Below are 14,113 nucleotides of genomic sequence, written 5' to 3'. Positions count from 1 at the left end.
ACATACCCTTAATAAACAATTTTGTATACTACTTTTATCTACAAAATGTCAAAACAATTTAATATTAAAAAAATACATGTAAAAAATATAGTTTGTACTAAAAGCTTAAAAGGCACAAAGTTAAAATACAAAATAAAGGATGTAACCTTATATACTATCTATCCGCGCAAATGCGCGGTAGTCCACCTAGTTCTACCTAGTTTATTTGGAGACGACAGCGAGGTGTTCTACAGCCCAACGCTATGGATGTAATTAACTTGAGACCTCTAGTAGAGGTCCTAGGATCACGAAGTCACACAATTCTCTGATTGTAAGATGGAACTCGACGCAAAAATATATTAAAGTGAGAAATTGTACTTTGTAATACTCTAATGAATGAATAAAGTGATATTTCCACGAACTTTTGTTCCTTGTGTTTTATTGCACATTTACTTAATTTTGTATACGGATGTATACGGCACACCCTGTGTCCCATTATTAGTACTCAATAGTACGTACGACCCACGAAACACGGGGAGTTCTCCCAAGTGATTTAAAAAAAAACTCGACCTACGGGGGGTTAGACCGTCCCCACGGTATTGTATTAAGAAGAAACTTTTCTCACACATATCGAGAAAACCTCTGAACCCCCACCCCACCCGTATACAGGGGCAAGACCGGTCCACAACTGTGGCCCATTGCCTGAGCCAGAACCCAACTGTGCTTTGGACATGGGACGAGCGAGGAGGTTTTTTTTGCGCGAAGCGGGAGTTGAACCCTTGAGCGGTAGCTTCCCAACACGGCGTGCTACCAACCGAGCTAAAGCCCCTTCGCCTCCCAAGTGATTTTTCTGGCGAAACACATACATATAGGGTGATCACTTTATTTAAGAAACTAGAGTTCAAATGCCCTCATGATTATTTTCAAGGAAATTATATCATCCTTGTCTTAAAAAAAACACAATCCATCTTAGAAAAGAAAATTTAAAAATATAGCTCACATACAAACTCTCATGGACGTTTCCAAGGAAATACATGACCCATGTCACTAAAAATACGCTTCACACACAAAATCAATCAATATCACTCTCTAGGAAATATATGGCCTATCTTATTAAAATTGAGACAAATATAGATCACACATAAATTGCATCATCTGTGGTTCATCTGTCTCTTCAATGTGATTTTAAACTAAGGACCACACAAATCTAACAAGCCCTGCAAATGCTTGGAATCATCTTGCTGAATGGGACTTGTCTCTTCAGTACAACAACTCACATTTACCTGAAATATTGATTTGCATATATAGAAATAAGTTGAAAAGCAAAGGACGATGGAGCAACCACGTAAAGAATAATGTTATCGCAGAATTTCTTTAAGCAAAGCGTAATAAGATAAGTTGGGTTTGCCAAGGAATACGCCTAATCCAAAACAATTCAATTCAGCAAAAACACTAATACAAGATTAAAACATGAACCGCCATCCAGATACATAATATATTTGTTCCCATGGTGCTTTGATTAGATCATTTCATTTAACCCGTTAACATTTATTTTCCAGGTATTAACACACTTTTTATCAGGGCTACCACAAGGAAGTTGATTTGATTAGCATACGTGGTGCGTTTCAATTGGCTAGTTATTCAGTGAAAGTAATCTATGAATCAGCTTTTGTACCAAACTTTGTTTGAAAAAAGAAGGAAATTAAGCATACATCCAGCAACCGAAAACTCATAGAGCCTGTACCAAAAAAGTTGTTGGCGATTATGTTCCGGAATGGTGATGCCTAAAATTTCCTTTTAGAGAACTTGCTGAGCACGTTCTTTTTCATTAAGGAGAGGCATGCGTTTAAGAATTTAAGATAAAAAAACGAGCAAAAAAACAACACAATAAGTAAACTGAAAACATGTATGTATGAACCATGCATGCACATGTAAAAACACATCCTTCATACATACTGACACGTATACATGACAGTGAATCATGATATAACTAGAAAAGTAATGAAATTTGGAGTATTTATAAACGCACATTGGCATGCACGTACCTTCTGGGTTCGAAGGGGTGCACAGAGCTATCAATGCTTGATCTGGAGTTTGCAAAGCAAATTTTCTGGTGAATCATCATGATCGTCGTCCAGCTGGAGTTGGGAAGGAAAAATAAGCGCTGGTGGTAAGTTATATATACACTCAATCAAAGCTGAGGTTTCCATTCACTGCTGAGGAAAAACAATTAGTCCATGGCAGGCAGCTACCTCTGTATCGGGACGGTCAGATGAGGAGACTATTTCATCGGTGTTTGTTCTGATCAGTTGGATAGTCGGATGGTTACGATGAACCTCGGCTGCACGTCTGAGAGCTGCTTCCACTTTCTCCACCTCACACATGCTGGCACCCGCACAGTCGATGGAAAAAATGGCTTTCTGAAGACGTCGGCGCCTCCGCAGGAAGCTGATGAACTGAGCATCAGGTTCATCCTTGCACTCGAGCACACTGACACGTTCTTCAATGTGTCGCTGAAGCTGAGAATTGCAGGATGCAGTATACACAAACACAACATAGATGTCAGTAAGTAGTACCCAAGAACATATAATTAAATGTTTCTTAACGGACTGGAAGAGACAGCACTCACTAGAGCCACCTTGTCTTCATCAGATAAGATACTTCCTTCACATACTCGATCCATTTTTACGGTTGGACGGTTGGGATGATTTTCCACAGCACACGTGACCATAGCCTCCACTTCCTGCACTTCTGCGGCAGTAGCACCCGAGCAGTCGACTGTGACGGTGACTTGCTCAAGTGAAAGGAGGTTATCCAGACCCAAGTCAAGATCTTCGATTCCTTCCTTTGTTGGCAACTGCTCCAACAGCACACCATCGTCTACCCAGCTCCAATACCCTGCATAAACTGTAAACTGCAGCTCTTCAAGCCTTGGCATGGCGCCCATCTGAAACTTGAGCGTTGTGCCCACAGCGCAGACCCTCAGATTCCTGAAGCCGTCTGTACCAACGGTATAACCTGGAGGCCAGCTGGCACTGCCTAGCTCGAGGTAGCTCAGCTCTGGCAATCTCGCTAGGTTATCTAGGTCATGTACTCCAACAACGTACACGGCTTGAGATAAGAAGCAGAGGTGTGGCAGGCGGGAGCGGTTGATCCACCCAGGCAGCTGCAAGAAGCGGATGCCTACTATAAGCAGGCGTCGGATCTGCATTGGTGGCTCCCAGTCTTCCCACACAGTGGCTCCCTTTTGGAATAGTCCTGGAGAAGATCTAAGCAGTAGTCCGTGGAGTTCCGGTAGATTGCACAGAGACTGCACCAGAGCTTTTTGCAAGGTCTCCTCTAGTTCTTCGGAGAAAGTGATCGCGATCGTCCTCAATCTCGTCAGCTTGCGTAGCTCTACGACAAGGTCCTTCGCGGCACTCCGGCCAACTACGGTATCCAACTCCAGCTGCTGTAGGGATGTTAGGTTCCCCATCCTGTCAGATGGCAACCTTCTAAACGCAATAGCTGCCAGGCACATCAGCTGTGTAAGAGAACAAACAGCCGGTGGCAGCTCGTCTACCCCTATTTTCACTAATATCAGTGTATGGAGAGACTTGAGACGCCCAATATCCTTAGGAAGCTCATCAACAAGTGTGTTAGTTATCTCTATATACTTAAGGTGCAACAACCTCCCTAGATGCTTTAGACTGATCGGCCGGTTATTATAGCTGTCTTGTATATATAGCACACGACAAAATCTGAAGATATAAAGTGGGGTCATAATCTCAATCTCACTATACATAATGTTTAGTGACCTCAATACCTTTGGCATGTCCATGGTGTCTTCAGGGAAGCGCTGCACGTGGTGATCTCGGACAGCCAGCCGGCGTACCTTGCTGTCCGAATGAGGCATGCTGGTTTTCTTCTCTCTTCTTAATCTATCTGGAGATGCATGTTGCTCCTTGCTGCCCAAAAACGTAACAAAGTTTTCATCTCTCGACAACTTGTTGATGAGATCAAACACAATATCATGAATACGGAAATGTTGTGCTAACGGATTATCTGAGTAACCCATTGGTTGGATCATGCTTCTATTGACAAGCTCATTGAAGTATCTTTCTCCAGCCTCAAATAGGCTACCCTCCTCTTTCTCAAGATGGACAAAACCTTCACCTATCCACATCCATATTATACTCTTTGTCTCAAGGACGTAGTCTTCTCCAAATATGCTTAGATGCAGGAGACATGGCTTTAGATAAGAAGGTAGATCATAGTAGCTATATGCCAGTATCCTTGTTGTATTGTCTCCATTCCCAAAACCAATTGAGTCATATATCTTTGACCACTCCTCACGTGGTCTTTCAACCAATAAACTGGCTATTGCAATGATAGCCAATGGTATGCCGCAGCATTTATTTATGATTTTTCTAGACAATTCACCTGATACATCAAGACTTTCTCCTTCCTCACACTGTATTCTTTTGTAGAATAATTTCTTTGAGTTTTCATCAGAAAGATGTTTTTGTAGATACAGCTCTTCTGCTTTGGTGACAACCTCAGAATTCCGAGTAGTCATGATTATTCTACTTCCACAACTATTGTCCTTCAAAGCATATCTTATTGCTTCCCATGATCCTTTATCCCATATGTCATCAACAACGACGAAATACCTATAATCAAACAAGAATGTAAGCTATGAATAAATTGGCAAATCTGTGTGGAGTATCCATATAAACCAAATGCATGGCAAGATAAAAACGTTTACATCTCATTACTTTATTCTATATTTCATAAGTCTAGCACTCAAGGGTAGTTGTTCAAGTCATCTTAGCAACTATTTGCTAATTTAATATTCTACAATTTAAAGATCTAATCTATTAGTTTTGAAATTCCAGAGATATTTCAAGGTGTTACAGTGAAGCACATTATTATAGTCTACAAGTACCATTTGCGCATGAGATGAGGGTAATCTATATATTGAGCCACATAACTATCTAAAAAAAGTCAATCTAGACGAGATCTCGCTTTAAGTTTGTTCGCTTTAATTTGCACATGATCGGGTTAAGAATTTGGGGTACTTTCCCTGACGGAATCTGCCGTCATGGAAAAACCTGTCTGGGGTAGTGTTGGTTATGGGTTCATTAACCCCTTAATTAGTGTCTATCTATCTACATACGTGAAAAAGGCTGCTGAATTAAGAAAAAAAGAGGCCCAACATTTGAGCACATGCATATATCCTTTCTATTATCTCATGCCATCGTGCATTTCTAGGTATATAAGAAAATTGTTATATATTAAAATAAGATTGTTCTGCATTTAAAATATAATTGTTCCATGTTTAGGATAAGATGCTCTGCATCATGCGAACAAATGTTTTAGGTAAGAAGCAGGAGATATTAAGCATTGTGCATTAACAATTTATGACAAAATCACAAAATATTAGGAAACAAAGGAAAAATTGAAACACGATGAGAGGACATTGGACATAATAAAGTGGGAAAATCAACAACAATAAGAAAAGGAAGAAATAAGCACTTAAAATAAAAAAGGAAAATATACTTACACAAATCATGGAAGAAATAAATGCATCATCATACACAAAAAGAACTATAAAAGAAAGAAATAAGGTAATTATTAGTTCTAACACGCTGTTAAAAAAGTCAAAACCAAACTTTTATTCTTGTATATACAGAAAAATTAGATGGATGAAGCACAAATCAACATAAATTGTCCCTCGTTGCTGGATCTACTTAGGGAATTGGCAGGCCACGGGCTTCTCCAAGATTGGATGGTGATGTTGTCGTCCATCGTTGAGGGCTTTTTGTTGCAGGGGAAACCTCGGTGGAGGCTCACCTTCGCGGGCTCCATGATTGTAGTGAGGACCACTGAGTTTCAAAGGAGTTTCATTTCTATTTTGTTATTATGACACATTAACAAATCTGTTGCGTTGGTAGATTAATTATGAAGAGAAATAGAGAAAGGTTTATCCAGATGAAATCTATTGTCACAGTTAGCAACATAAATTAAATCTTGGTACCTATATCATGAATTTGAGCTCCCTATTGATAATGGTCTAGGAGAGTTGTTAAGTGGGGGAGTGGTCTAACGAGCATCTAGGTATGTTAGGGATCGATCCGGCAGTGAGACGGGCGGGGCTCAAGCCTCTGCTACCTTCACGAACCCATGGAGCCCCCCAGAGTCCCTCCAAGTTTTTTTTGCAATGATTGTTTTGAATATGAGAGAGGCTGGAGGTTAAAATTGAACTTTTAATCCTCCTGAACTTCAATCCTAGATCCGTCACTAAGGCGCATGAGCCGACATGGAGGGAGATTTAGTGGGCGAGCGCACTAATTTTAGGGCTAGGAGGGATACAAGTGGCGGCGGCTAGCCGAGGATGGATGAGTTGTGGTAGGATTTTGCCCTCTAATGGGCCTAAGCTACATATGCTACTGGGTCTTTCGTTTGACATCTTCAACTCGATTTGTCTTTTCTAGTTTTAAGTTTTTTCTTGTATGGTGTAAAAATAAGATACCTTTTATACTAAAGTTGTAGCAAATGATGAGATATGCAACTTTCTTGTTTTTGAGGTCTTTGATTTGAGATCATTAAGATGCGCAAAATATAATATAAACTTTAAGGAGCATATTAGTGGTGTATTAGGGCTTGTCTTTTTAGAAAACATCATCTTTCGCCTATGATGTCGGATAAAGATATTTGACATCATATAAGAAAGATATGATTTTTCTAAGATATTTGACATCATATAAGAAAGGTATAATTTTTTTAAAAGACATGCTATGGCACGTGATTTATATCTCTTTAAAATTTATATGAGCATTTTAACTATCTCAGATAAAATATCTTATAAATCAAAAGTTGTAGGTGTGATCAATAGCTATGACGCTGACAGAAAAGTATCTTAATTTGACACAATGCAAGAAAGATATGAATTTTAAGAGGCCACAAGCCCTAGTACGTCATTAATATATCATTGAAAATTTATATTATTTTTAGACACCATATATACACGAAAAAACTTAAAGCTTAAAAACTATAAAGTTCTATATCTCATTAAAAGCTATAAGATTCATATAAAACGTATATTCATCTGACATAATATAAGGAGGACATACATTACTTTTCTACTATGACAAACACTTATACACAATTATTATACTTCTGAAACTTTATATTATTTTTTTAGTATCCTAACCACTTCAAATGATAAAAACTCAATTCATAATTTCCGAGTCTTGTCACATCGTTCTGTTGACGCGACAAAACACTACTGCTAGATTTTCGACGGGTAGAACATTGTTCAATATGAAAGATCTTGCTACGCCAACATATGTAGCTTGATACCTTCTTTTGCTACGTCAGGCGCGTTGGCACAGCCAATGCAAATAAGTCAAAAACCCAGGGGCTCGGCGTAGAATAGGAATGTATAAACCTCTCACACTTTGCTAGCGAAGAGAAAACATCGAACTAAACTGAACAGAGAATGACATGGACTATACCTCTTGTCCTCCAAGAATTTATGCAGTTCATTCGAGAATTGCTCTGCATCCCATCTTGCCATGTCGACTTGGCTATACTTTTGATGATCGAGTTCCACTAGCATCTTCTCAAATGTCCTATTCAGATTAGGAGTCCTACCAACAGAAATAAAAGCAGAACAGCTGAATTGTTTCTTAAGCATGTCATGCACCGTTTTGGCTAGAGTAGTCTTACCCAGTCCTCCTACCCCAACAACAGACACTATCTTTAGCCTCTGGATGGCATCATCATCTTTGGTCCCTATTGACAACATCCTGATTAGTTTGTCCCTTGACTCCTCGATGCCAACGAGATCTGACTCTTTCTTGTACAGATTGATGACACGGGGGTCGATGCCAGTGCTCGCGGCAAGATCAGCTCCCGGGCCTCTAACTGTGTACTTGTCACGAAGCTCAGCTAACTCGTTGGAGAGCTTCTTGATGTCTTTGACCCTGTCGGAGATCTGGCGCCGATCCTTGAACTTCTTCATCGGGGCGGTGGCCTTGCCAAGGATCTTCTTGAAGACATTGGCGTCGGTGTCCGCGGCTGCAGAGTTGCCGCAGGCCACGCGCAGGACGAAGTCGTCGACGGCATCCTCCGTGTCGAGCGATAGCTCCCGGAGCTTTCGTGCCCAGAGCTTTTGTACCTCAGTGAGCTGGTCCGGTGGGATCCGAGACGCATCGACGAGGGCGGCGTGCATCATCACAAGCTCATCGGAGAGGGACACGATGTCGGGCTTGAGGCCCTTCTGCACGACGTACTCGGCCACGAGCAGGTCGCCCAGCTTGGGGGCCAGGCCGGCCATGGCCCCCAAGGCGAGCTCCATGCTCCGCTCGACCCTCTCCTCACTCTCTGTTTCTCTTGCTTGCTTCGTTAGATGCTCGTTGGGTGCATAGGAACAAATGGTCAAACTAGAGATCCACTCCTCCACGTTACCAAGATCTGGTACATGAATATTCAAATGCCTTGATTCTTGACGCACATGGCTACCTCTGCCAAGCACATCTCGATTTTCTAAAATAATGGAAAGCTGAAGGAGAAAAAGAAATCTCGCAAATTTATATGTTCCAGTCGGCGGGCTTCTCAAGTACGAGACAAGGTGGATTAGAAAAATAATAATATACACGCAATAATGTTTGACGTGATAAAATCATCTAGGCTCGTAGATGCTACACGGTAACTTTCGGTGATTAGTGACGACGTTTGTGACTAACATGTGTTTTGTAGCACTTATCGTTTAACGGTGATTAGTGACGACGTTTGTGACTAACATGTGTTTTGTAGCACTTATCGTTTAACCGTTAAAGTCGCAAATGAAAGGAGACCCTCAAAATCAACATTCAAAGTCATGGACTCAAATTCACAAGATTAAAGATCTTTCTAGATTCAAGTGTCACAAGGAGATGAAGGACACTTGATTTAGTTTAGATTTTATAGTTTTTAGTTTATGGCCATACTATTAAGGGGGGGTTCTAAGTGAGTAGCTTGACTGTTCAAGAGTTGGCCTTAGTTTTCATGCACACTTGCTCAAGACGCTTTGATCAAATGAGGCCGGATTATCCGACGCTTTGATCAAGACTGGGTCGGATAAACACTCGGAGGGATGACATCAGCAGGAGTTTAAACCCTAATGGCTAAAATAGAAATACCAGTGGGTTCGGATGATCCGACCCTACCAGTTCGCATTATCCGACCTGATCAGCTTTTTAGAAAGTTTGCAACGGCCACTTGGTGATCTTAAGCCTATTTAAGGGGGTACCTCGGGTCTCTTCACTGCCTTTTGAACCCTTGGACATCAGAGGCCACCCCATGAGCTGAGAGAACACATCCACAACTTGAGATCAAGCAATTCAACAAGAAATCAATACATTGCAAGAGTGCAAGTGTGCTAGAACCTGAGGGCCAACTGAGTGATGGTCAAGTGAAGGCTTAGAGCTTGTTACTCTTGGTGTTTGACGACACCTATCCGGTCTTAGTGATCGGAGGCTCTTGGTGAGCTCTTGGAGGTTGTGGGAGCCCCAAGAAGAAGAAGTTGTACACGGTTTGAAGCCCGCCATTCCGGAGATGGAGAAAGGGTATTCTTACTGGATACTTGCTCTTCGTGATGCAAGGGAGTGATACCCTTTGTGGGTGCTCCAACGTGGACTAGGGGGGGCGTCAACTCCTCGATACCACGGGAAAAAATTCGGTTGTCTCTTGTCCATTCTCATTTACTTTCAAGCAATTTACTTAGTTTTTTTTTCAGTTCTTGTTTTTTGCTTGTTTGTTTGAGACTAGGACTTGCACTTGTTAGTTTGCTTCCTTTGGGCTAGCCTTTGCATGATAGTGTGATCATCCTAGAAAAATGGCTTTGTTAGTGTGGTTACCTACTTAGTTTCATCATGTTAGTGTGCTCTAGACTTTAGGTCTTTGAGCTATAGGCTTGGGCAACACTAGTGATAGGCTAAGGACTTGGTAGGAATTTTAAAAAGTCCCAATTTAACCCCTCTTTTTGGGCCGCGATCCTTTCAAGGTATCAGAGCGTAGGCTCTCTTTTTAGGGTCTAACAACCTAGAGAAATGACCCCGGAGAGTAGTGTACCACCCAAGTTTGATGGGCGAAACTATAACTATTGAAAAGCCCGCATGGCGGGTTACCTTGAGGCTCTTAACCCTTTTGCTTGGGAGGTTACTGACAAAGCTATGGGTGTTATGGATGAGGACCAAACAAAATGGAATGCTAAAGCTAAAAATGCTATGTTTGATGCTATTAGCTAAGATATCTTTGCACGTGTGCATAGCAAGAAAACCGCTCATGAAGTGTGGAAAGAACTTGAGAACATTCATGTTGGGTCTAAGAAGCTCCGTGAGGAGAAGTACCAAGTGCTTAAGGAAAAACTCAATGAATTCAAGATGCATCCTAGCGAACTAGTTGAACAAATGTATGCTAGGTTGAATGTTTTTGTTGAAGACATTAATGCACTTGAAATTTCTCCTTTGTCTTCTAGTGATATCATCCGGAAGATTCTTCACTCATTGCACAAGCCCAAGTACAACATTGTGACATCTTTGCTCTATGAGAAAGACCTTTCAACATTGTAAGTGAGTGAAGTGGTTGAGAAGATTCGGTCACATGAGATGTTTCTCTTGGGTGAAATTGATCCTCCTCAAGCCAAAGGTGATCTTGCTCTCAAAGCTAAAGGTGAGAACAAATCAAGCAAGAAAAGTAAGGGCAAGGCACCTATGTCAAGTTCAAGTGAAGCAAGTGATGACTCAAGTGATGAGGATGGTGATGAAGACACCAAGCTTGCTCTCCTCATGAGGAAGACCACAAAGCTGTAACATCCCAATTTTCATCACGATTAAGGGGGAGTGTTGAAATATATAATGCAAACTCCTAGAAGGTTCTATAAAAATAAGGATAAACCATGGCATAATTGTGTTCACCATGACAAGGTTCTAGAATGTTCCACAAGAATCATAAGAAGACATGAAGCTTGGATATTTTCTTGTCATGGTAAAATTTAGAATTTTCTAGAAATAGATATTTGTAGGGAACTTCCTAGAGTGTGACATGTGTCACTCATCCAAGAGGGTATGGGTGCCTATATAAGGAGGGTGCCACCCCTTGCCATGTCATACTACTCCACTCCATCCCACATACATCCAAGGGCATGGTAGAAGTGAGCTTAGGTAGAGTGTGCAAGTTGTGTGTTCCTTTGTTGCTCCAATAAGGTAAGCGTCTTTATAAGTGTTAGTCTCCCGGTTAAGCTTAGTACTTAGTGTATAAGTTGTGATCCATCGAAGGTTGGCTCTGTCACCCGGGATCACAATAGGGTCTGGGCTTCATCGAAGGTTGGCTCTGCCACCCGGAAGCCAGCTTTATCTGTTGGTAGGCTCTGCCTCCCGGAAGCAAAAGGCGGCTCTGCCGTCAAAAGGACCCGGTACACTAAGTAACTAGAAGCTGACCGACTCTGAAGTGAGTTGGTGTAGATCCTCAACTTAGTAGGGCCACCTCAATTTCCAACAATCACTAAAATAAAACTCATATTGCAATTAAACTAGTAACGTAAAATAATACTAACGTTATACGAGGTATTACATAACTACTAGGTAAATTATTTTATACTCTTGCATTGCGTTAGTACATTCGTTTCCTCCAGTAACCAGCATACGCATGCTTGCACCTACGACAAAAATCATCTCGTCTCTTTCCGTAGAAGCCTCTTGAGTCACCGTACCACACCATAACTCACAGTAAACCGATGGCAGCACCTACTCGCTATTACTCACGCCTCGACGGCAACGTACCACGCCATAATTCCCAGACAATCATGGCAGCGCCTACCTCCTTCGCCATAACTTCATCATCCCTTGGAAGACACAGAGTACTCACACCATTAACCTTGAAATGACCCATCATGGCAGCACTCACTCCATTTCCTAGAAGCCGACGCCCCCCCCCTCTGCCGTCCTCACCCGCTCGCTCTCGCTTGCGCACGCGCGACACGCCGGCCCCACGACGGGACCGCGCACTGCCGCCGGCGCCACGCCTCCGCGTCCCCACCTCGCCGTGCAGCCCACCTCCGCGTCCCCACCTCGCCCACGCCGCAGCAGCGTCCTCGCGCGGCTTTGCCGCCTCGGCGCTCGCGCCTTCAGCGCTGCCACTGTTCGCGTTGACGACGAGCTGCGGCAGCCCACGCCATCGCCCGTCCTTGCGCAACGCCGCTGCTACTCTCCTCGCCTATAAAAGGAGCGAGGCCGTGACGAGCCCCGTCACCAGCCCAAGCACACCGAGCCGCTTCGCTCCGCAAGCTGAACCACTCCTCCCGAGCCCAGCTCACTCACGAGGCGAAGCTCCAACAGTTGGCCCTCTTCCTCGAGCTGTTCCGCGCCAAGGTGAGATGGCAGGCAGCTCCCCTGACTATTAACTCCACAACACTAATGAAGGCCCAAAACACCCACCAGGCCGTGAGCACTTAATCCAAATCATTCTACCAATCAATACTGTAAACTCAATATCTCCTTCATATCAACTCATTTTCATGTAACTCTTTTTCCTTAACTCTCCTCAAATCATATACTATCTATTCCTCCTATTTTCATCTCCATTTGAGCATATTTTATTGCTTGCTTGTGTTTGTTTGCCGGTTGTGCCGTTTTCGCCCGTAGATCACGGAGTGACCGAGGAGGAGCCTGCCAAGGAGCCAGAAGACCCGTACCACGAGCAGGAAGCCGCCGCCGCCGACGCGTACGCAAGTGAAGGCAAGTTTCATCGACCCCTACGTGAGCGGTTGCATCCATGTGAGGATGTTTAGCTGTAGCCTGGGTCTAGGATCGATTACATATACCGGTACTTGAGTGATTGAGTGTGCTCATGCATGCATCTGAGTAGTCATGCATATCTTGAGCTGAGACTAGGATACGAAGGGATCTGGCTGAGACTAGGGCAGCAGGGTGTGCTGGAGCCGGCGCTACCGTGGTGGTAGACTGGCGGGTGAGTGCTACTGTGGAGGTAGGCTCGAGTTGGTATGTTGAGGGATGGTTGCTGCCTTGGTGAACCATAAGGACCGAGTTGTTTTGACATCTCACCTAGCTTACTTTAGTACGACCACAGGTTCCGGTATGGGCCGGACTTAGCCTAATCCCACTAGTTAGCCTGACAGTCGCGGGGATGGTTTACGGGTATAGACCATTGGGGTCAGGGCCCGAGGGTTTGTGCGGCCGGGCTGGGGCGGGACCATAGCTGGGTGTCGGCTATGTCGGTTGTCCGTTCGGGCAGCCGAGCATGTGGGTACAGTGTACGACCTCTACAGAGTGTATAATCCATTCGAATGGTCTGTGCCCACGGTATGGGCAGGCTACGTTGTGGTCCTGACAACTAGTGAGCTACCTATTGTGGGTTGTGTCGGGAAGGGGTTGCATACCATTAGTTGCATTGCTAATGCATTGTGCTCAATGTGCGTCGTGCATGTTATTTCCCCTCCCGTAGGGCGAGGTGGAGCTTGCTGAGTACTTTTGTACTCACCCCTGTTGATTTTTCTCCAGAGGATCCTGACTTTATGCCAGAAGACTACGAGTAGATCGTGTCCGCACCCAAGCTGATCGAGTGGAGCCGTGATGGATGAAGAGCTAGTCCTCCATGCCGTCATGCTAGTCGTTATCCTATGGTTGTTCTGTGTAGCGTTGTGTTGTCACTTCACCCCTTGTGTACGTGTTGAATAAAGCTCTGTATGACTCTGGACTCCACTTGATGTAACATGTATTATGCCGGAGACCTTATTCGGTAATTAATACATGGTTTAGCCTTGATCTTCGGGTCGGGGCGCTTCAAAAGCTCATGTCAAGGTTGAACAAGAAGGGGTACAACTTCGACCCCAAGAAAAACAAGTTCCGTACAAGGAAGCCCAAAGATACACTCAAGAAAATATGCTATGTTTGTGGCAATTACGGTCATCTCTCATATGATTGCCCTCAAGAATCCAACAAGAAGTAAGATGAGGACAATCAATCAAGGCATAAGAAAGACCATGACAAGAAAGAGTATAAGAAGAAGATGTCTTTCAAGAAGAAAGAGAAGATCAAGGCTTTCCTTGGTGAGTGGATCACCGACGGCGAAACTTCAAGCGACGACGATG

At 43.3% G+C, this 14,113-nt stretch overlaps 1 protein-coding gene across 1 annotated transcript; it reads right to left on the bottom strand.

Annotated features, from left to right (window-relative positions):
- Nucleotides 1-874: 874 nt before the first annotated feature.
- LOC120685279 (disease resistance protein Pik-2-like) lies at nucleotides 875-8,384 on the bottom strand. The gene is made up of 5 exons (XM_039967106.1): nucleotides 7,479-8,384; nucleotides 2,609-4,631; nucleotides 2,232-2,498; nucleotides 2,025-2,117; nucleotides 875-1,262 (listed from the first exon to the last, which is right to left on the bottom strand). The coding sequence occupies exons 1-4, from the start codon at nucleotides 8,321-8,323 to the stop codon at nucleotides 2,055-2,057; spliced, it is 3,198 nt and encodes a 1,065-aa protein (XP_039823040.1). The 5' UTR covers nucleotides 8,324-8,384; the 3' UTR covers nucleotides 875-1,262; nucleotides 2,025-2,054.
- Between the last annotated feature and the right edge of the window lie 5,729 nt (nucleotides 8,385-14,113).

The sequence above is a fragment of the Panicum virgatum genome, chromosome 8N, assembly GCF_016808335.1.
Source record: "Panicum virgatum strain AP13 chromosome 8N, P.virgatum_v5, whole genome shotgun sequence".
Taxonomy (NCBI): Eukaryota; Viridiplantae; Streptophyta; class Magnoliopsida; order Poales; family Poaceae; genus Panicum; species Panicum virgatum.
Note: the sequence above shows the minus strand (reverse complement) of the source record. Positions and strands in the feature narration are given on the sequence as shown.